The sequence below is a fragment of the Chiloscyllium plagiosum genome, chromosome 11 (genome assembly GCF_004010195.1).
Source record: "Chiloscyllium plagiosum isolate BGI_BamShark_2017 chromosome 11, ASM401019v2, whole genome shotgun sequence".
Lineage (NCBI taxonomy): Eukaryota > Metazoa > Chordata > Chondrichthyes > Orectolobiformes > Hemiscylliidae > Chiloscyllium > Chiloscyllium plagiosum.
In genome coordinates this window covers 76,995,286-77,018,343 of record NC_057720.1, presented here as the reverse complement: position 1 = coordinate 77,018,343, position 23,058 = coordinate 76,995,286, and the positions used below count along the sequence as shown (strand labels likewise).

At 42.3% G+C, this 23,058-nt stretch overlaps 2 protein-coding genes across 12 annotated transcripts in view; one reads left to right on the top strand and one right to left on the bottom strand.

Moving 5' to 3' along the window:
- The first annotated feature begins 11,334 nt into the window (after window positions 1-11,334).
- On the top strand, window positions 11,335-19,147 carry myoc (myocilin). 3 transcript variants are annotated; one of them, XM_043699873.1, is made up of 4 exons: window positions 11,335-11,939; window positions 12,894-12,950; window positions 13,127-13,252; window positions 16,524-19,147. In XM_043699873.1, exons 1-4 carry the CDS (start codon window positions 11,516-11,518, stop codon window positions 17,309-17,311), a joined length of 1,395 nt encoding a protein of 464 aa, XP_043555808.1. In that variant the 5' UTR covers window positions 11,335-11,515; the 3' UTR covers window positions 17,312-19,147. The 3 variants fall into 3 exon arrangements, with proteins under 3 accessions (XP_043555808.1, XP_043555807.1, XP_043555806.1); XM_043699872.1 differs by having other exon boundaries at window positions 11,336-11,945; window positions 16,527-19,147; XM_043699871.1 differs by having other exon boundaries at window positions 11,336-11,945.
- A 92-nt stretch (window positions 19,148-19,239) lies between these two features.
- Window positions 19,240-23,058, bottom strand: part of prrc2c (proline-rich coiled-coil 2C) — an 83,608-nt gene continuing 79,789 nt past the window's right edge. For 8 of the 9 annotated variants that reach the window (XM_043699867.1, XM_043699861.1, XM_043699866.1 and 5 more), the window contains 2 exons: window positions 21,448-21,681; window positions 19,240-20,623 (listed from right to left, as the gene is read on the bottom strand). In XM_043699867.1, the coding sequence (XP_043555802.1) occupies window positions 20,354-20,623; window positions 21,448-21,681 (504 nt within the window). In that variant the 3' untranslated portion in view covers window positions 19,240-20,353. The remainder of the gene's footprint in view (window positions 20,624-21,447; window positions 21,682-23,058) is intronic. The other variant, XM_043699868.1, reaches the window with a different exon arrangement.

The window sequence follows — 23,058 nt, the reverse complement described above, 5'->3', positions numbered from 1 at the left end:
GGAATCATATCTTACACATAATGTCCCAGATACTACCATCACCATCCCTAGTTGTATCTTGTCCCACTGGCAGGATGGACCCATCAGAGGTGGCAGCACAGTGTATACACTCAGGAGGGAGTTCTCATCATTGACTCCGGATCCCATGAGGTCAAACTGAGCAAGGAAGCTTCTTGCTCATTACCACATGCTGTCTGCTTTCAGCTGATGAATCAGTATTCCTCCATGTTGAACATCACTTGAAGGAATCACTGACAGTGTTAAGACCACAAATGTACTCTGGCTAGGGGATTTCAATGTCTATCACCAAGGGTGGCTCAGCAGCAGTATTATTGATTGAGCTGGTTAGGTCCAGCTTCTAGACTGAGTCCAATCCAACCCAGTCAATTACTGCCCCATCAGTCCACACTCGATCACCAATAAAGTGATGGAAGGTGTCATTGACAGTGCTATCAAGCAGCACCTCTTCAGTAATAACCTGCTCAGTGACGCCCAATTTGGGTTCCACCAGGGCCATTCAGCTCCTGACCTCATTACAGCATGCGTTCAAACATAGACAAAAGAGCAGAATTCGAGAGGTGAGGTAAGAGTGACCACTTTTAACATCAAGGCTGCATTCAACTGAGTATGGTATCAAGGAACCCTAGCAAAACTGGAATCAATGAGTGTCAGGAGCAAACTCTCTGCTGGTTGAGTCATTCCTGGCACTTGGGAAGATGGTTGTGGCTGTTGGAGGTCAGTCATCTCAGCTTCAGGACATCTCTGCAGGAGTTCCTCAGGGCAGTGTCCTAGGCCCAACTATCTTCAGGTACTTCGTCAATGAGCTTCCCTCCATCATAAGGTCAGAAGTGGGGATGTTCCCTAATGATTGCACAATGTTCAGCACCATTGGCAACTCCTCAGATACTGAAGCAGTCCATGTACCAATGCAGCAAAATCTGGGCAGGCTTGGCCTGACAAGTGGCAAGTAACATTCGTGTCACAGGCAATGACCACCTCCAATATGGGACAATCTAACCACTGCCTCTTGACAGTCAATGGTGTTACCATCTCTCAATCCCCCATTATTGACATCCTTGGTGTTACCATTGACCAGAAACTCAACTGGACTCTTCATATAAATACAATGGCTACAAGAGCAGGCTAGGAATTCTGCAGCAAGTAACTCATCTCTAGATTCTCCAAAGCCTGTCCATCATCTACAAGGCACAAGCCAGGGGTGTGATGATGCAGCTCCAAAAACACTTAACGAGGTTGACACTATCCAGGTCAAAGTAGCCCACTTGACTGGCACCACATTCACAAGTATGCATTCACTCCACCACTGATGCTCAGGAGCAGCAGGGTATATGATCAACAGGATGCATTGCTGAAGTTCGGTAAAGATCCTAAGAAAGCATTTTCCAAACCCATGACCACTTCTGTCTGGAAGGACAAGGCAGCAGTGAGTTGGAACACTGCCAATTGCAAGTTCCTTTCCAAGCCATTCACCATCCTGACTTGGAAATCACCGTTACTTCACTGTTGCTGGGTCAAAATTCTGGAATTCCTTCCCTAATGGCATTGTGGGTCCACCTACAGCAAGTGGACTGCAACGGTTCAAGAAGGCAGCTCACCCCCACCTTCTCAAGGGCAACTAGGGATGGGAAATAAATGCTGGCCCAGCCAGTAACACCCATACCTCACAAGTGAATTAAAAACAGTATCAGATTTCAGTGGCCAGGAATAACAACAATATCTGATGGACCAACACAGGGCGTACTGGAACATTTCCAAGCAGATATATCTGGACTAGCACTCAATAGCCAATGACCACACTTCCTCTTCATTTGAAGGGAGCACTATATTAGATTGCATAAATAAAATAACCTTGCATTCATATATCATCACTCATGGCCACAGGTCCAAAAGCACTTCACAGTCGGTGAAAGACCATTCAATGTTGCAATATTTGATAAGTCGGGCGACACAGTCAGGCAACTAGATTAGACACTGTAGTAGCTGAGACATAAGCAGGGAATGATGGTGCTACTCTTCATGTTCAAAGCAATGACCACCTTAACAGCTCCAATACGTGCTGTCCTGGACTCTCTGTGGGCCTTGTTCAATGTGATGGCTGCCTCCCATAAACAGTGAAGGAAGCTATCTTCTGGCATGTTTAAGCAGCTGTAGATACTTGGTTCTGAGCAAAGAAATACTTAAGTACTAGAACCAGCCAGTCACTCATCTTCCTATCTGTAGCAACTGCTGTTAAATACTAGTCTAGCTTGCATTTATGCAGCACCCTTCACAATCTCAGAATGCACCAAAGCACTTAACAGGAACAGCCACGGTATTAACAGTTGTTTTTACAATTTAGTAAACACTACAGTCAATCTGCGCACAGCACAGTCCCAAAAAACAGCAAAAAGAAAGACTAGAATCTGTTGTAATGGGGTTGGTTCGGGGATAAATATTGTCCAGAGTACTCTTTTGAGATCCTGCAAAATAGTGCCATGGGATCATTTACATTGACTTGAGCAGCCAGGTTTAACACTTCGTTTAAAAACAATACATTCTCAATATTTCACGGAATTAGATATTGATGCTGGACTAGGACAGATGTGAGCTATGTCATTCTTCCTCATGGTGACTGTGGTAGCTTAAATTAAAAATGCCAACAATTTACCAATGCCAACATCATTCCTCCACTCTCCCAAAAAAACTGCACAAGTGAAAACCCTAGGCCAATGGCACAAAGGTAAAAGACAAATGGTGGTGGTGGAGGGTTGCTTTTCAGAGTGGAGGCCTATGACCAGTGCGTGCCGTAAGGTCAGTGCTAGGTCCACTGCTTTTCATCATTTATATGAATCATTTAGATGTGAACATTGGAGGCACAGTTAGTAAGTTTGTAGATGGCACCAAAATTGGACGTGTAGTGGACAGCGATGAAGGTTAGCTCAGGTTACAATGGCATCTTGATCAGATGGGCCAATGGGCCAAGGAGTGGTAGATTGAGTTTAATTTAGATAAATGTGAGGTGCTGCCTTTTGGAAAGGCAAATCAGAGCAGGACTTATATACTCAATGGTAAGGTCCTAGGGAGTGTTGCTGAACAAAGAGACCTTGGAGTGCAGGTTCATAGTTCTTCAGAAGTGGAGTCACAGGTAGATAGGATAGAGAAGAAGGAGTTTGGTACACTTTCCTTTATTGGCCAGAGCATTGAGTACTGGAGTTGGTAAGTCATGTTGCGGTTGTACAGTACATTGGTTAGGCCACTTTTAGAATATTGCATGCAAATCTAATCTCCCTCCTATAGGAAGGACATTGTGAAACTTGAAAACATGCAGAAAACATTTACAAGGATGTTGCCAGGCTTGGAGGATTTGAGCTATAGGATGAGGCTGAATAGGTTGGGGCTGTTTTCCCTGAGCATCGGAGACTGAGGGGTGACCTTATAGAGGATTATAAAATCCTGAGGGGCATAGATAGGGTAAATAGACAAGGTCTTTTCCCTGAGGTCAGGGAATCCAGAACTAGAAGGCATAAGTTTAGGGTGAGAGGGTAAAGATAATAAAAGGGACCTAAGGGGCAACGTTTTCACACAGAGGGTGGTATATGCATGGAATGAGCTGCCAGAGGAAGTGGTGGAGGCTGGTATAATTGTAACATTTAAAAGGCATCTGGATGGGTATATGAATGGAAAGGGTTTAGAGGGATATAGACCAAGTGCTAGCAACTGGGACTAGATTTATTTAGGATAACTGGTTGGCATGGATGAAGGATCTGTTTCCGTGCTGTATATCTCTGACTCTATGACTCTAAATCAGAAACCCTCAGAGCCGTGATAAAAATTGGCACTTTTTGTACCCTGAGCAAGCAACAAGTCAAAGCTCTGTGTGACCAATTTTCCATCAGCCACTCAACAATCCACCGCTGGTCTTCCTGGCATATTCAATTCTGCAATTGGATCTGGCAGCTGTATTATGTAGTCTATTTTCTAGAAATTATAATTGCATACGTTATAAAATTTGTCTCCTTTAACAGGGTCGCACTCCCTCAGTACTGCACTGGAATGCAGTGCTCAGGTCTTTGAAAAGGCTGAAATCTCGGTTGAGTCCTTTCTGCAGAGTTTTGTCGTGCAGTGTTCCAACTCTGGTACCTCACAAAGCACTGCTTGTTTGAAATGAATGGCCTTTTGTACCTCAGAAGCACCACGGCCAGGGGGCTGTTCAATAAAACATTAAGTAGTTTTCCAAACTGTACAAGGCTCAGTCCTGTTAAAGTACCATTTTCCAAACATTTATGATCCTCTTAAAATCTGCACAGAACTTGTATAAGTCTGAATAAAAACAATTAAGTATGCACTGAAATGTATAAATGGAAATTGTTGGCAAGTATTGGAAAAGAATCAAAGAGGAGCTTTTTTTTAACTGATTGAATAGTTATAATCTGAATAAACTGCTTGACAGGATAATGGAAGCAGATTCAATAGTAACTTTCAAAGAGGGTTTGGATAAATGCTTGAAGAATTTTTTTTTGCCAGGCTCTGGTGCAAGAGCAGGTGACTGGGTCTGTTTGGTTATCTTTCTCAAAGAGCTAGCATACGGACAACAGAGCGAATATACTCTTTCTGTATTCAATGATTTTATTCTATGTTCATGATCATGATCTGAGTTTGCATGGGCTGCCAGATCAGCTTTTAAGTTGCTAAACATTATTTCCCTATTTTTGCCTCATCGTTATTATAAAGTCCTGTTGAAATCTTCTTGTGTTGTCAAATATTTGTATTGTCTTCTTTTATGTGTTAAAACCATGAGGACCTTATCTAAGACCATTAGAATTAAGAACAGGAGGAGGCAGTTTGGCGCCTCCAGCCTGTTCCGCCATTCAATACTATCATGGCTAATCTGACATTCCACATGTCTACCTTCCTGCCCTTTCTCCATAACTGTTGATTCCCCATAACTGTTGATTCCCCTACTGATCAAGAATCTATCTATTCCAGCTTTAAATATACACAAGGACTCTGCCCCCACAGTTCTGTGTGGCAAGGAGTTTCAAAGATTCACAGCCCAGTGAGAAAAGAAAGTCCCCCACATCTCAGCCCTAAATTGAAGCTCCTTTATTCTGAGACTATGCCCTCTGGTCCTAGACTCTCCCGTAAGGGAATTTGCCCTGTCAAGCCGCTTAAGAATCCTATTTGTTTCAGTGAGATCACATCTCATTCTTCTAAACTCCAATGAGTAGGTCCTAACCTGTTCAACCTTTGCTCACAAGACAATCCCTCCATACCAAGGATCATCCTAGTGAACTTGTTCTAAATGCCTCCAATGAAAAATATCCTTCCTTAAATAAAGGGGCCAAAACTGTTCACAGTACTCTGAATGTGGTCTCAGTAGCATCTGGTGCAGTTGCAGTAAAACTTCCCCACTCTTATACTCCAACTCCCTTGAAATAAAAGCCATCATTCCATTAGCCTGCCTGATTACCTGCTACACCTATATGCTACCTTTCTGTGTTGCATGTACAAGTTCCCCCAAGTTCTTTTGTGCTGCAGCTTTCTGCAGCTTTTCTCCATTTAAATAATACTCTGTTCTTTTACTCTCCTTTCCAAAATAAACTATTTCACATTTTCTAGTGCAAAACTGATAGATAGAAGTCACAAAATTGATGCTAGTGAAATTAAAAGGACAACCAGTGGACACTATTCAAGAGAACATCTTGAGAAACAAGGTAAAGTTACCCTAATCCTACTAGACCATAGGGGTGCTGTCTCAGTAGAACTGAGGTGGTTTTACCTGTGGGTCACCATGTCTCAAGTGAAAGGAGAGATTAACCCTACATGTTAATTGAAGCTGTTGCTAGAATTGAACTGACACAATTGGCAGCTTTGTGCTTGTTCTGGGAGATTGGAATGGTAATATCAGAGAAGGAAGAGACAACAAAGGCAAAGGACCAAGTGGCCATGGAAAAAAACAAGCAAAGCCAAAACCTGGCCTCGGAAAATTGGAACACTGGTGGTGGCATGGTATGGGCTGGAAAACTCGGAGAGGAACCCTCTCAGCTGTGTGGTGTGGGCTGGGAAGCCTGGAGTGTGACCCTGCTGTAACAGCGGAGAAGGAAAACTTGTACTCTCTTTAAGTTATTTTTAAAATTTCATTCTAAGTCAGTGTGAATGGCGCCTATGTACAGTTTACATTTTTATATTGAGTACATGTGACAATAAAGGAAATTCTATTCTATTATGTATGTTATTCTAAATTGGTAGAATTTTGCAGAAACACAGGACTCATAAAAACAATAGTTGTATGATATAAGATTACAATGTGGTACATTCTGAATATCAAAGTTTGAATTTATCTGATTTGGAGATGCTGGTGTTGGACTGGGGTGTACAAAGTTAAAAATCACACACCAGGTTATAGTCCAACAGGTTTAACTGGAAGCACTAGCTTTCGGAGCGCCGCTCCATCATCAGGTGGTTGTGGAGGACACATTGTAAGACACAGAATTTATAGCAAAATTTTACAGTGTGATGTAACTGAAGTTATATGTTGAAAAATACCATGATTGTTTGTTGAGTCTTTCATCTGTTAGAATACCACGATAGTTTCACTTCATTCATATGTAAATCACAGAACTTTTGGATGTGGTCTCCTCTACATCAGGGAGACAGCACGCCAACTTGTAGATGTTTCAGAGAACAACTCTGGAACACCTGCACTAATCAACCCCACCGGCCCGTGGCCGAACACTTTAACTCCCCTGCCCACTCCACCAAGAACATGCAGGTCCTGGGCCTCCTCCATTGCCAAACCCTAACCACACGATGCCTGGAGGAAGAACACGTCAGCTTCTACCTTGGGACCCTCCAACCACATGGGATCAATGTGGATTTCACCAGTTTCCTCATTTCCCCTCCCACCAATCCCAATCCCAACCTTCCAACTTGGCACCATCCTTTTGAACAGTCCTACCGGTCCATCTTCCTTCCCACCCCGCTCCACCTTCCTCTCCAACCTATCACTTTCACCCCCACTTTTAACTGTCTATTACATTCCCAGCAATCTTTCCCCCAGCCCCATCCTCCTCCAATTTATCTCTCAACCCTCTTGGCTCACAAGCCTGAATCCTGATAAAGGGCCTATCCCTGAAACGTCGATTTCCCGCTCCTCAGATGCTGCCTGACCTACTATGCTTTTCCAGCACCACACTCTTTGACTCTGATCTCCAGCATCTGCAGTCCTCACTTTCCCCTTATTTCCAGCCACACTGATTCCACATCTCAATTTATTACATCTAAGTCATTGCTCACCACTTTACTGATACCTTCCCTTATTAACAAAACTAACCACCTCCTTCTCCTTTTTTTGCCATTTCTTGTAGAACACCAATATCCTTAAATGTTGAGTTCCCTGTGACCAAAGTTCCATAATAGCCATCAAGTCATATTCATTTCTATTTCTGCTGTCAAACTTGTTATAATTGCTGTGTGCATTCTGATACATTTTGACTTTTTATCATTATCATTTATTCTTGTTCTAATTTCTGATGAACTCTTCTGCATTTGTTTGCTATTCTTACCTGTTATGCTTTAATTATTGTTCACCGATTTGCTACTTTTGAGCACTGCTCTTTTGTCTCTTTTAAAACTTTCCTTCAATTGACCCACCCCACCTTTAAACATGGAGGGGCACCCAGGATATCATGTTAAGGAACTGATTATACAATCCCTACAATTCTTATTTTTTTTAAATGGATGCCAACAAAGTTGCAAAGATGGCTGCAAAGAGACCTGTGACTTTTGCAATTTTTGTACAGACTTAGAAGTATCTCAAGTCTTGAGAAAATTCTGAATTGATTATCCCTGCCAAGATGGGAGGACCTTAAATGGGCATACCCAGATAGAAACATCTGTGGAAGTAACACTTGTTATTTTTGGTCATTTGCTCAAAACTCAATATCAATGGACTTCAAGGCTCCATGTTTCTCCAGGTTGGAAACTTGATAAGGAAAGTTGCAAATATCAATTTTCATAAGTGAGTGTGAATAGACACATCACCTCCCACCACCCACACCCCCCATCCCCATCCCAACCCACAACACAGAAATTCAACATTGTTACAGCAGCTTTACACCATTTTATGTGGAAAAAGGCAATTGACAATGCAACTGAAACTCGTTTCAGATCATCCCAAAAGTTTGAGAAAAGAACCAATCAGTCTACATAAGGATGGTCTGGAAAGAAAATCAATTGCACAAGAAAGCAATAAAACCTGTGCTTTTTTGAACCTGGAGATTGCTGCATTTTAAAAGGCTGGTTTCTATTTCAAATTCACCCGCAAAGAAGTGTGTCCTCCTAGTCAGAAAAACAATGAATAATTAACTTTGGAACTTGCTGAGCAATCATCTGCTCAAGAAAATCCTGATAGAAAATTTCCCAACTATTTGGAACCACTCAAATGTCCCTCTGAGAGTGAAAACACTGTCTTCAGTAAATGTCTGTTCTCCTGTGACAAGTCAAACAGATGAACTATGAACTCTAAAGGGTCACTGGACCCAAAAGCGTATCTCTATTTCTCTCCACATATGCTGCCAGACCTGCTGAGCTTTTCCAGCAATTATTTTTAGATTAGATTCCCTACAGTATGGAAACTTAAGCCCAACAAGTCCACACCAACCCTCTGAAGAGTAACCCATCCAGACCCATTCCCTACCCAATATTTACCCCTGACTAATGCACCTAACACTATGGGTAATTTAGCATGGCCAATGCACCTAACCTGCATATCTTTAGATTGTGGGAGGAAACCCACACAAATACAGTGAGAATGTGTAAACTCCACACAGACAGTCACCCAAGGCGGGAATCGAATCCAGGTCCCTGACACTGTGAACTGTGAACTCTCATGCTGAATGTAAAAGTGCTGTATTCTCTTCAACTATAACTGCACATGTGGACATAAGGTAATGTTTAAATTTTATGGGGTCAATGCATTTCCAAATAACCCTCTGTATTTAGCTCCATAACAGTTTGCTGCTGTTGTTTACATTACTCACACATAGAGCCTCCATTAGCAAAAACAGATTACAAACAGTAAGGGAAAATGTCCCAGGGTTTCATTGCTCTGTGTATAACAATAGCCAATCGAGCATAACTGAGCAATAGCTGCTTCTCCTGCTACAAGACCATCACTTTGGGAGAATCCAACAGTTACTGATCAGCTTCTTTCTCAATGTACAAACTGACTTCAGCGATAACATCTGGAAACACAAGACAACTGCTACCTGTACCCTGGTGACCCATAAACTGTCCGTGTGACAACATTGCACCATGCAATGACATTCACTGAGCATCACCAAGTGAAAGCCATGCACACACGATGCTCTTTTTCCACTGCCTCCAGCCTTTTACCCTGGACAGTGAGCAGAGATGCAGCGTATGTATCACTCCAGGGATCATTAAGAAATCGGGCCAAACTGGGATTCTGTGCATTCAGCTCTGACTACACCAAGCAGTCAGCACCTTAATAACTGAGCAGAAAGTCATTAGCAGTGTTTTGATTGTTAGCTCTGTGCCATTAGTAAGTTCGGAGCAAACGTGGGTAGGGGTTGGGGGAGGTGGAGAGGAGACAAGGGGACATGACCATTTGTATTTATGTAGCACCTTACATGACCCTAAAATGTCAAAAAAAACCACCCTAGAGTTAATGAAGTACCTTCCTGTGTAGACAATGTTGTAATATAGGAAATGTGGGAGCCAAATTGCACATAGCATAGCTCCTGCTATAAACTGGGTGACCAAAGTAATAATTGCATAAATATCACAGTCTGAGAGGTGAGGACTGGACACCATTCTAAAGTCCAGAACTAGAGGGCATAGGTTTCGGGTGAGAGGGGAAAGATATAAAAGAGACCTATGGGGCAACTTTTTCACACAGAGGATGGTACGTGTATGGAATGAGTTGCCAGAGGATGTGGTGGAGGCTGGTACAATTGCAATATTTAAGAGGCATTTGGATGGGTATATGAATAGGAAGGGTTTAGAGGGATATGGGCCGGGTGCTGGCAGGTGGGACTAGATTGGGTTGGGATATCTGCTCAGCATGGACGGGTTGGACCGAAGGGTCTGTTTCCATGCTGTACATCTCTATGGCTCTATGACTCTAGTGAAGAGCATATTGTCAACATGTATGGAGACATGGCTGAGCAGGACTTTTCTAGAATCTTCTTCACTCAGGCTCCAGTTGTATGTGATCTGACATCGTGAATGAATGTAGTGTGGCTATTGGTATCATTGACAGTGAAATTGCTTTCATGTTAACAGCTGAGGAAACCACAGGAGGGAGCAGCTGAGGCCAGGGTTTAAAGGATTTACCTGAAAGTGCTCAGACAGTGCCTTTCACACAACCAACTCCAGCAGAGACCCTCAAACACAAGCTCCTGGCTCAGGGGCAAGTGCGGAACACTCAGTCCCAGTCAAGAGAGAGAAAACATTTTGGGGCGGTCATTCGTTCCATTGTTCCAAGTCTCTCACACATACACATACACACACACGGACAGATGTAGGTTTGCTCGCTGAGCTGGAAAGTTCATTTTCATGCTTGCCTGTATGGGGTCTTTCAAGTTCATTAGCTGCTGTTTTAGTGTGTTGGTGGGTTTGTGGGCTACCATGATGCCAAGGGGTCTGAGTAGCCTGGCAGTCATTTCTGAGATGTCTTTGATGTAGGGGAGAGTGGCTAGGGTTTCTGGACGCGTTTTGTCTGCTTGTTTGGGTTTGTTGCTGAGAAATCGGCAGACTATGTCCATTGGGTACCCATTCATTTTTAATACACTGTATAGGTGATTTTCCTCTGCTCTGCACAGTTCCTCTGTGTTGCAGTGTGTGGTAGCTCGTTTGAAATAATGTTCTAGCGGGCAAACCTACATCCTGAACTTCAACCTGAACTACAAAGCTTCTCAAAACTCGCTGACACGGACAGATGCCCAAGCGTCTGCCACTTCCCTTCTGTTAGGAGAACCCTTTTGCTATAAATTCTGTGTACGATCTTATGCTCTACAGCCGTTTATGCTCCGAAAGCTAGTGCTTCCAAATAAACTTGTTGGACCATAACCTGGTGCTGTGTGTATTTTTAAATATAAATATTTTTATTGAGAAAAAGATTTTTGAGATTCTTTTTACAAAATTAGTACAAAATAGTGTATTCCACTTTACAATATAATAACAGTACCAATATAGAATTAAGAAAACTAACTACTAATCTATTCTATAGACTACCAAAACACAAAGTAAGGTTTCGTACATTAACAATAACCAGAAAAAAAGTTGTGTGATGTTTAAACTGAGGAGAACCCTGCAGACTGGGAAGCAGGGACAGACTAAAGCCTGGAGGGGTGGTGGGTGAGGGCTGGTGTGGGAGGTGCACAGAGCCGAGGGGTTGACAGTAACGCCCCTCCTTTTGGAAATGAAGCTGATATAAACCCGAGCCACCCGTGCGCTCTGCAAACCAGACAAAGCAAAGCAAAGCCAGACAATGCTCGGCCCCTTTCTGCTGACCCTCGCCTCCTCCCTCCTCCTGCAGGTCCGGGGGCAATCGTCGCCCAGCTTCTCCCGCAGCCTGAGGAGGGACGGCCGCTGCATTTACTCCTTCAGCGTGGCCGGGCCGCCCGAGGACGCTTGCTCGGAGCCCGGGGAGGCGCTGGAGGCGGTGAGGGAGCTGCGGAGTGACCGGGAGAGCCAGCGGCGAGAGCTGGCCGAGCTCGGCGACCGCCTGCGCCTCCTGGAGGGCTGGGTGGCCCGCTCCCTGGGCCAGCACCAGCACCAGCACCAGGAGCAGGAGCAGGAGCAGGACCGGGGGAACAGCCTGCACTTACTGCGGAGGCTGCAGGAGCTGGAGCAGGAGAACAAGCAGCTCCGAGCCGCTCAGTGCCCGCACTCTGGCCGGGGCTCACAGCAAGGTCGGGGTGAGCACGCCGGGCCATGGCTTTACACTGGGCTCAGGGATGTGCAAAAAGGGACTCCAACTCCTTCCTCCCTGCCCACCCACAGGCTGGCTCCTCAGAACAAAACCTACAGCCTCGGCACTGAGCCCCTACCAGGGCAGCCCTTAAACTGGGCACTGGAGGAGAGAGAGAGAGAGCACTCAGTACCTCTTCAACCCTGGGTATTGTGACTCCAGGATTAATATCTCCCCTCCTTGATCCGAGATCAGACTCCAGGATCACCCTTCCCCCCCCCCCCCCCTCTCTGACCCGGGATCAGACTCCGGGATCACCCTCTCCCCCTCTCTCTGACCCGGGATCAGACCATTGATCAGACCATTTCTTGCCCTGAATCCCCAGTAATCGATCACACCAGTAACTTCACTCGGAACATCACCCGCTCCTTAATCTAACTGTTGCCACCTTCCATGGGTGTGATGGACAAAATACTGCCCGAATACTGGAAATGAGGAGTGACTGGCACCCCCGGGCAGGGATGGGGGAGGGTCTCGGGGGGTTGGAGAGCTCTGCATTTCGAGGAGGATTTTTTTTTGTTTTTTTAAAACCTGCACTGATTAGTATTTGAAAGCTAAAAGCGGACGTTTATTTCCTCCGAGGTCCGTTTGATTTGTGCCCTTTTAATTTCAGTTTTTAAGAATCATGTGGAGGTGCTGGGTGTTGGACTGGGGTGGACAAAGTTAAAAATCGCGCAACACCAGGTTCTAGTCCAGCGGGATTATCTAGAACTTGCTTTTGGAGCGCTGCTTCTTCATCAGGCAAGAGCGCTCCAAAAAACTAGTGCTTCCAAATCAACCTGTTGGGACTATAGCCTGGTGCTGTGCGATTTTTAGTTTTAAGAATGACAGACAGGGACTGGGAGCGGGGAGAACGCCAGGCCCTGGTTAAAACGCGGTATGTGTTCTGTTCCAGGTAGAGAGAATCTGTCCAGCCTACCCTCTCGCCAGGGAACGCAGCCTGATGTACGTGGTAAGTCCCCCATTCCAAGGATTTCCTTTGGGAAGGAACTTTTTATTTGCAGTTATTTTGAAAGGGAAGATATAATCTAAAGCTTGCAACGTGACATTTAAGTTGCCACAACTTTCTTTTTGGCGACTTGCAAAGTCCGGAATAATGGTCTCTGTCTCTTCCCCACCCCTCCCCAGTGTCCAACTGGAGCTTCGAAAATCGTGGGTTCCAAGAGTTGAAGTCGGAGATCACGGAGGTCCCAGCCTCCAGGTTAATACAGGGGAGCGATCCCAGTGGCCGGGACACAGCGCCGCACAGTTCAGGTACCTTCAGATCAGGTCCGAGAGACAGGCAGGCGACCCCCACAGCTTGGTGGATGAACGGGATGGACAGAGAGATAAAGAGTTAACAATTCGAGTCTAATACGACTTCGTCAAACGAGGGTCTCTCTCCAGCATTTCGCTGTGTCTCGTCTTTAATTAGCTTCCCAGCATCTGCGGAATGTTTCTTTCACCCTGCCAGGGATGAGATAGTTCTGGGGATCTCAAATCAAACAGCAGAAGCAGAGATAAAAATGAGATGAGAAAACTGCCGATGCTGGTAGCCAGACAGGAGACTGGAAGAACACAGCAAGCCAGGCAGCAGCAGGAGGTGGAGAAAGGGTCCTGAAGAACGATTATACCCGAAATGTTGACTTTCCACCCCCTGATGCTGCCTGGCTTGCTCTGTTCTTTCATACCAGTGGACAGTCAGGAGGCTGAAAATGCGCAATTTAGCCAAGTGACCGGCAGGTGGCGAAAGGGTACCATTTACTTATAGCATCTACAGCAATTTTAGATGTTTGTATTTTTAATGCGACAAAAAAGTTCCAGAGTGTGTTAACAAAACACGGACACTACTCCTCCAACGGAGATTGCACCAGGTATCTGTCAGCTTGGTGTTTAGGAGTGAGGTAGAGATGTGGAGAAGCAAATTACTGCAGATGCTGGAATCTGTGCTGAAGACAGCAGAATGCTGGAGGATCACAACGGGTCAGGCAGATTGGGGAGAGGCTTTACAGAGCTTTTAGATTGAGAACAACAGCCTGTTCAATTCGGCCTGTCAGTGTATAGGTTTAACTGAACGGAAAAGGTGTCAATACTTCCAATGTCAGCGCATTTCAGACGGACTCGTCTTGCAGCTTAGTGGGAAATGGTATGCAAAATGAGACGGATTTTAATTGAGGTACCAAAATACGACCTAAAGATGGGAAAGACACTCTTGACAAGCAACACGCACTGTGGGCGAGCTACATTCCGAGAGTTGATTTAGCTGAGAGTCAATTTGCTTAACTTATCCGAGCGACCGGCAGGTGGCGAAAGGTTACCATCGACTTTTTTTACATTTACCACAGCGCAATAAAAAGTAGAGATCTGGTCAACCTTCGCGATGTCTTGTGCATCATAAGGTGAAGTCACATGGTATCGGGGTGAGCTAGCAAGCTGGATACAGAACTGGCTTAGTCACAAGAGACAGGGTAGCAGTGGAAGGATGCTTTGTGGAATGGAGGGCTGTGACTAGTGGTATCCCACAGGGAATAGTGTTTGGGACCTCTGCTGTTCCTGATCTACATAAATGATTTGCAAGGAACCGTAGCTGATCTAATTAATAAGTTTGCAAAGATTGGAGAAGAGTGGCAGATAGTGAGGAGGGTTCAGAGGATACAGCAGGATATATATCAGTTAGTTGAAACTTTATTGCTGGAACAGCACAGCAGGTCAGGCAGCATCCAGGGAACAGGAGATTCGACGTTTCGGGCACAGGCCTTTCTTCAGGAAAGGCATATATATCAGTTAGGCATGGTCAGAAAAATGGCAGATGGGGTTTAATCCAGACAAATGTGAGGTGATACATGTGAGGAAGATCAAGTACAGTTGGAAACCATACAGTGAATAGCAGAAACCTTAGGAGTATTGCTATGTAGAAGGTTTGGGTGTGCAGGTCCACAGCTCACTGAAGGTAGTAAAAAGGCTTAAGGCTTGCCTTCATTAGAAGGGGTATGGAGTACAGTCAGTTCTGCTATTTTGCCATAGTTCTGTTCATGTGCAATCCAATGTTAAGAAAATTGGATAATAGCAGCAACATCATTAAAACTAATGGGGCCAGAATTGCATTATAATCAATATACACTTTAAAATTTCACGCTTTAGAAAGTGTCTCCAAATTGTCAATCTAGATGGTGAATTTGTGTTAACAACACACATTATAGCAGAACGACCTATATAATAATAGGCATTATGCTGCAGCTTTACAGAACTTTAGTTAGGCCACACTTAGAATCTTGCGTAGAGTTATGGTCATCACACTACCACGAGGGTGTAGATACTTTGGAGGGGGTACAGAAAAGGTTTACCAGGATGTGGCCTGGTATGGGGGATTTTAGCTATGAAGAAAGGTTGGCTAGACTGGATTTGTTTTCACTGGAACTCAAGAGGTTGAGGGGGGTGACCAAGAAGAAGTTTAAAAGATTGTGAATGGCATGAATAGAGTGGAAAGTATGAGGCTTTTCCCCAGGATGGAGGGGTCAATTACTAAGGGACACAGGTACAAGGTGTGAGGTGGGGAGGGGGCTTGGAGTTTAAGAGGTGAGAGAGGCAATATTTTCCACAAAGGGTAGTGAGTGCCTGGAACACGCTGCCAGAGGTGATGGTCGAAGCAGACAAATTAGCAGCATTCAAGCAGCACCTGGACAAATGCAAGAATAAGACAAGAATACAGATCCTGTAAGTGAAGACAATTTTAATATGAAAGGGCAAACTGTGCAAGCACAGACTTGGAGGGCTGAAGGGCCTGTTGCTATGCTGTATTGGTTCTTTGTTTTGTATAACAGACTCTTGTCACTCACCTATTAAAAAGTTATTAGTTATTAGAAGGCCAAACAAAAACTGTTAAAAATCCAGGTCAAATCAGGGACAATTTTAAATTCCTGATCTCTTTAGGTGACTGAAACTTTCCAGCTCATTTAGATCCTGATTTGTACTGATTCATATTATACCAGTGCTACACTTTGTACAATACAAAGTGTTCCAACTTGTGATTCATTATTCCTAAGTGACTAACAATAAATTCAAGGAATTTTATTTTTGTTTTGTGGTAACCTCTGCAGAAAGCCCTGTTTAAACTTTGGACAACTTTGCCATGCCAAATTACAAACTTTTGGCAAGGAATTGGCCATTCCACTGTGGTTTGTCAGATACATACCTCAATTCTATTTACACACCTTTGATCCATCCATATCCTTTAATACATCAACTCCATAAAAATCTGGTGATCTAACTTGGAAGCTTCAACTGAACCAAGACCCATAACTTTGAGAATTACATACTTCCATCATTGAGCTCAATGGCTCAACTGTAAATTATATCCCCTTGTTTTCGATTAGCCCACAATAGGGAAGGGCTTCTCCGCACACATACACTTTACAATTAGATGAAATGCACTCCTCAAATCAGGAGAACAATTCTCATGTTGAATTAGGTGATTTAGGAAAGTCATCTCTAATGTACAGTTAAAAATGCAGAGCCTGAATGGACTTGTTTCTTCATCTTGCCCTAGCAGGTTGTGGAATGCTAGAATGGGTAGGAGATCCAGTTACATTCCAAAAAGCTGACACCATCTTGGGCAAGTATGGAGTTTGGATGAAAGATCCTGAGCCTATGCCACTTCACACCAGGGAAACTATCTGGAGAATGAACGCAGTTGGCACAGACGTTCGGTTGCTATACGAATACCGTGACCTGGATCAATTCATGAAGGGCCACCCCAGCAAAGTTTACATGTTACCAGAACCAGTGGAAAGCACAGGAAGTGTGATTTACAGGGGCTGCTTGTACTACCAGCAACGCAAATCAAGGACCTTACTGAGATATGAAATGAAAACTGAGACCATTTTAGTTCAAAGGGATTTACCAAATGCAGGTTTTCAAGGAATGTACCCATACTCCTGGGGTGGCTACACAGACATCGATTTTGCTGTAGATGAGATGGGGCTTTGGGTAACCTATAGTACCAACCAGGCTCAAGGAGCCATTGTAATTTCCAAATTGAATCCAAAAACCCTGCAAACCGAACAAACGTGGACAACAACTATACGCAGAAGATCAGTTGCTAATTCTTTCATGATCTGTGGAATTCTCTACACTCTAAACAGTTATTCCAATCGCCATGCCATAATCAATTTTGCCTACAACACTAACACAAACAGCAGCAAAGTGATGAATATCCCATTTGAGAACCGCTATCGATACAACTGCATGACTGATTACAACCCAGCAGAAAAGAAAATCCTAGCATGGGACAATTTCAACATGGTCATGTACGACATTAGGCTTTCCAAATTATGAAGACCCTCAAGAGTATCTTTGCAGAGGGAACTAATAACTTTTTAACAAGTGTATGTATAAATAATGGCTAGTTACAACACAAGCAATTTGAGCATTAATCTAGAGCACAGAAGACAAACTTGTGAACCATATATTAAACGATAAAAGTTTGAACATCTGTGATCAGATTATGCTAGATTTGATTAATTCTTGGAAATCTATAAAGTGATTGTTTGATTATGCATAAATAAAACACTCATTCTTGACTAGAGTCTCACTGCAAACCAACCTGAGTATATAACAAACTGAGAACAGGATATTTGTTTAAAATGCAGCTCAATTGCATCACTGTTAAAACTTGAGTAGGGAAAGATCTGAAAGAATCAATACTTGCTAAGAAAACTCAGTCCAATCAAGTTGTTTAATTTCTTTGTGAAAGCATGTATGAAATTGAAGACTTGACTTCTCAAAATGAAAAAAAAAGTGTTTTTTGAAGTTAACATCTTTTATAATCTTGTTTTAGCCATCTCCAGAGCAAAAAGAATTAAACTTAATAAACAATATTCCCAAAGCATTATAATAAACAATATTTTTCAAAAAATTAAACCTGTAGTATTTTGAAAAGATACAAGGAAAACCAAGGTAAGTAGGTGTATTGAGACAGAAAATTAAGATGCATTTACATTACGGTGTTTCAAGCTGGACTGGGTATTCTTGGATTGAGCTAGGAATTAATTTAATTGCCAAAGGAAAGACACATGTATAAAGTTTTAAAAGGCTGTATTTGTGTACCAAATGCATCATCATTTTCCAAGGACCAGCACTGGATTTTCTATTTACCTTTATAAAATTTAAAAAATAAAGTTGGTATAAACTTTTACACATGTTCCTTTTCTTTTACAAGTGACATTAATCAGCATTGTTTATGGATGCCTCAAACTTTGAGCATTATGGATGAAAATGAATTGAGTTTCAATATAAACTGTCAGAATTAGAAAACCTTACATTAATCTACATTAATCTCAAATGCATCTTGATTAGACTGCACTTAAGAGTCTGAGCACCATATTATAGAAACGTTGAGGCAGAGAGATGATTGCAAGGAAATCAAAAATGCATGGGCATACATAATTGGGAAAGAATGGACAGGTTCGGTTTCTCCTGAAAATACTAGTGAGTAATAAAGGTTTTCAAATAAAAGATTTTAATGGAGTGGATAGAGCGAGAGAATCTCTCTTGTGGGAAAGGACATAGTTAGAAGCCATCAATATTTATATATGACCAAGGAGTACAAAAGGCAGTTCAGAGGTAACAGTGGGTGGGTATGTGGAACTGATTGCTCTCGAGGGTTGAGGTGACTAGTTGATGTATTTTAAGGGGAAGCCAGATGAGTATCTGAGCCTCCAGTGAAGAATAAACACCAACACGGGCAGTTGGGCCAAATGACCTGTTATCATTGCTATGTATCCTTTGCTCAGTTGGCTGGACAGCTGACTGGCAATGCAGAACAACACCAACAGCAGAGGTTTAATTTCCCTACTGGCTTAGGTTGTCAGGAAAATCATGCCTATGCACCCTTGCCCCTCAATAAAGGAGTGGGGACTCGAGTCAAATTCAGCACCAGCTGTCTCTAATGAGAAAGTGAATGGTGACTTTACACTTCCCAAGTAATCTCACAATACAAACAGTGTGTCACTTTCACCCTCAGATTCCACATATCCATACTTCATTTGCTTCTAGGGAAAAGAAAACGCACTGAAAAAGGGTGTATGGAAAAGTGAACAAGGGAGAAATGAAGATGCAAGTCAGTGTTTCGCCATTCAAAGGCATGTTTTGATCATGTGAAATACATTACACACAGCACTTGGCAGCATTCTGAAAACAACACTAACTGAAAGCAGAGGAAAGGAAATACATTGCTATTAAAACATAATACACAAACAAAAAAATTTGAGCATTTTTTTTATTAGTTATGTAACCAAACCAAATTAATCGTAAATAAGATCGTACATATTTAATAGTGCGTTAACCCTGTACAAATGAAAAAATTAAAGAATAATATTTCTATACCAATATGGCTGTTAACTTCTGTACAATGCCAAACGAATACACAGTACAGGTGGAATACAAATCTCAAAAAATCAGACATCACAGCTGAGTTTTCAAAGTAAGCAAATAAAACTGACTTGTCAAAACACATTACTGATGGTAAGCAGGTTTTGCAGCAGTGTAGCTTTCCCAGTGTCACCCCAGCCCTGTGACAAAAATATACATATCAATAAATCAATCTTTTAGCTCACACTTTGTGCCAAGGTTTCAGAATACCAATAACAGCAATCGTCAATTGTTTTGTACCTTCATCAGAATCTTATTTGTATCAAACCTGGGCAAGATTTCTGTAATAAAAACAGCTGTGTTACTAGCACAGTCACTAAGTAATGATTGATCATAAGCAGATAGACAAGATATCTTACATTCACACAGTATAATACAGTACATCCTACAACTATAATACTAGCATAATCAAAAAAGGCAATATTAGACTTGTGATTAAAATGGTTTATGCATAAACACAATTGCAAATTAATAGGTTGAAAAAGGGAGCTTAACTCATTCACTGCAGTCTTTACTGTAATTAAGCTCGTGAAAAAATTTAAATAACATTTTAATGAGAGGATTATTAAATTGCCTTAAAAAGTGTAAAACTGGTCAGCTTCCAGCTTGGCCATTTTTACATAATTTCAGTGATTATCTCAAGGAAAAGAAATGCCACACAAGTCAGACATTGCCTTTTCAAATTTTCAAGGTTCAAAAGTCAACATTAAATGTTCATCATAGGATTAGTTTACACACCTGGGCGTTTCTGTTGCTCAAAATTATGATCCATCTGATTCTGCATATTGCAAGACAGCTCAGCTTTCACTTCACTACTTCACATCTCACTTCTTTGTTATAAAAGAAATTTCATGTTTTGAGCTATACCTTTCTGCTCTTATCTCACAGAGAAGAGCTCCCGTTGCACCCGAAGGATGCTTAGAACACCTACTCTGTTCTATCAGCTATTTAGGATTTTGTTTCTTCTGTTTTAACTGCCTGAGGTTTGATTGGTCCAGTTCGAACGGGTTTTGACAAGGCAGCCTGACTTGAATTGGGTTTTTCTTCCACCTTCTCTTCTCTTGTGCTTGAAATGCCTGACCCGCCGCTCTCAGTTGGTTTACCCCCAGTGCTGTCACTTTTGTGACCTTTGCTCACTGGCTGTTTGACTTGCTGCTGCTGCTGCTGGTCAGAGAAGAACTTGTGTGTGGACTGAAGTACCTCAGCACGCTGCTTAGCCTTAGACATAGAGGGGGAAAACAAATGAGAGTTTTGATGCTTCTTTTGGACAGAAACTTGCAAGCACACGCTAACAACCAAGTCCAGACATGTGGCAAAGAGCTGAAAAACACTCACAAAAATTGCCTCTCTTTCAAGGTGCATTGTAAACCAAGGGTGTGGGTAATGAATGGCCAGAGAGGTACAATGGAGCAGGGTTTTGCTGCTACGCCTCCAGTGTACAGAAATAGTTGCATCAACTTCAGAATGATTAAACTTTTGTACTTGGGTAAAACTGGTCAGCATCCATTTACCAGCTAGGCCACTTTTACCTAAATTCAGCAATATTTCAAGGAAAAGAAAAGCCACACAAATCGGACACTGGTGTGCTGGAATTCAAACTTCCTGCCCACCCCCACTCCCCCCACAAAATTCCGATGATTAGACTACCAGTAAAACAGTGCATTTCCAATGTGCCTACACTATAAAGCTACTAAGATACATGTGCTTATAAACTGTCAAGTTCTAATAACTGGTGGATTGATGGGTGTCAGATCTGTACTTAGGCAAGTCAGACCTTTAAGAATCTCTCGGTGGGTTACAAAACACCTGCTAGCATTGATGGTGAAATTTCTAAAATTAAAAAAATACTGCTACTTTTAGTAAATGTTTCAGTTTAATTGGTTAACAAGAAATAACAGTAAAAAATATTGGAATATATTTCTACGCAGAATCTCAACTGTGCATAATTCAAGTTTTGGTTAAGACCACAGTTTCATTTGGTGTCAAGGTTTCTATTATAATTTATTTACTTTTTTTTCTAGACAACTGCCAGTAAAGCTAACCTTCAAATCCTGTTCAGCCATCATTGCAGCTTGGACCTGGTTTCCACGGATCCCCTGTGCAGGTCCTGAAGGAACCCTTGGTGTATGCTGAGGACGAGTATGGCAGATAATACCTGTGGTCATTTGAGGTTGCATCTGATTTGCCAGGGGCATTGGAGGCCTCTGAACAGGAGCTGAAAAAGTATTTCCATGAGGTCTTACCAATGGAGGGACCAGGTTAGGTTGGGAAAGCATCTGGTGAAAACAATTAGAATGGAATTTAACTCCCTGCTTACATTTGTGCTGTGTGGTGACTGCATTATAATCAGTAGTACCATTTTAACACTCAACTATATAAAATACAAAAGGTCATGGCAAAACAGGATTCTAATATCAGAATGGCTAGGATAGCACTGGGGATGCAGTAATTCTCAATGTTTCCTAGCTAATAAAAAGACAGGAGCACAGGCAGATCAACCCGAATCCTGTCCCTGACAACCACTCGGTGACTCTTACTCTAAGTTTTCTGTATATGGATATTAAATGATCATAGAATTGGGTTCAGAATTGGGATGCTTCCCCAAGTCATGCTTCCCCCGGCAACATTTACTGTTTGCACTCGCCATGTGAAGAATGTCCACATGACTAAGATATCAGAGTTGCCTGTGTAAGCACATACTTCAAGTCCAATAAGCTTATTCAAGAAAGGTGACACAAATACGTGTTTCCAACTGGATAATCTAGAAACAAAACAGATGACTTGATTGCCTGAATATTAATTTAATTTACAAACCAGTTCCTTTCATGACAGGTATTAAAGGGATTTGATACCAGTTTTGTTAATCCTTAATGTGTTACAGTAAATAATTGATAATAAATACACATTCCTGGCAACAAAGCAGGTTTGTTACCCGATATCAGTTGAATGATTAGTGTAGTTTCTGTTGAAACTAATCAGTTTAAGCATTCTACTGGGGTGTCTGTAATGTTCCAAGAACTGGAAGGAAGAGCGTTAGCTCTCAGCATGTTTCAAACAAATTTATCCATTTGGCTATGCTCCTCTTTTGAGGGCCGCCTTCTGAAAAACCGATCATTCTTGTTTCACATTTATTTATGCAATTGTTCTTCCAGTGCTAGAATGACAATATCCAGAATTTCTTTTCTTTGAAATCAGTCATCAAAGCACAATTTGCTTGAAGAAAGAAAATTGCAGGTTTTAGTTTTTATGGGATAAAGCATTTTGGACATGGGGAGGAAATTCGAAAATTAAATGAAAGTCAGTCATGTTTGGGGGGGTGGGGATGTGGAAGGGAGAGAGTAAGGAAGCAGAATGTTTCACCAATGGACGCAAGCTAAAACTTAAAACGCAACTACAGGCAAGCTGTCATCCTGTAGACATACTGGGTGTTTTTAAAACTTTAAAAAAAACTTTCCAATTTACAAATCTAACGTTAGGATTCGCCTTTCTTGTAGGGGATAAAGGTTAAAAAAGAGAAAAATACATTCTTCACGAAACATTTTGAGTCAGTCATAATGACATCCGAATCTTTGCATGAACTTCACAGATGCTGAAGTGTTGCTATCATCTGAAAACACACAATCCAAAAAGAAAAATGTTACAAAGATATTAGT

Excerpts from the sequence above, each read along its gene's own strand:
- myoc (XM_043699871.1), top strand. The coding sequence starts at position 11,516 with ATGCTCGGCCCCTTTCTGCTGACCCTCGCCTCCTCCCTCCTCCTGCAG. Across the intron at positions 12,951-13,126 it reads AACGCAGCCTGATGTACGTG|TGTCCAACTGGAGCTTCGAA; the intron begins GTAAGTCCCCCA and ends ACCCCTCCCCAG. Across the intron at positions 13,253-16,523 it reads CACAGCGCCGCACAGTTCAG|CAGGTTGTGGAATGCTAGAA; the intron begins GTACCTTCAGAT and ends ATCTTGCCCTAG.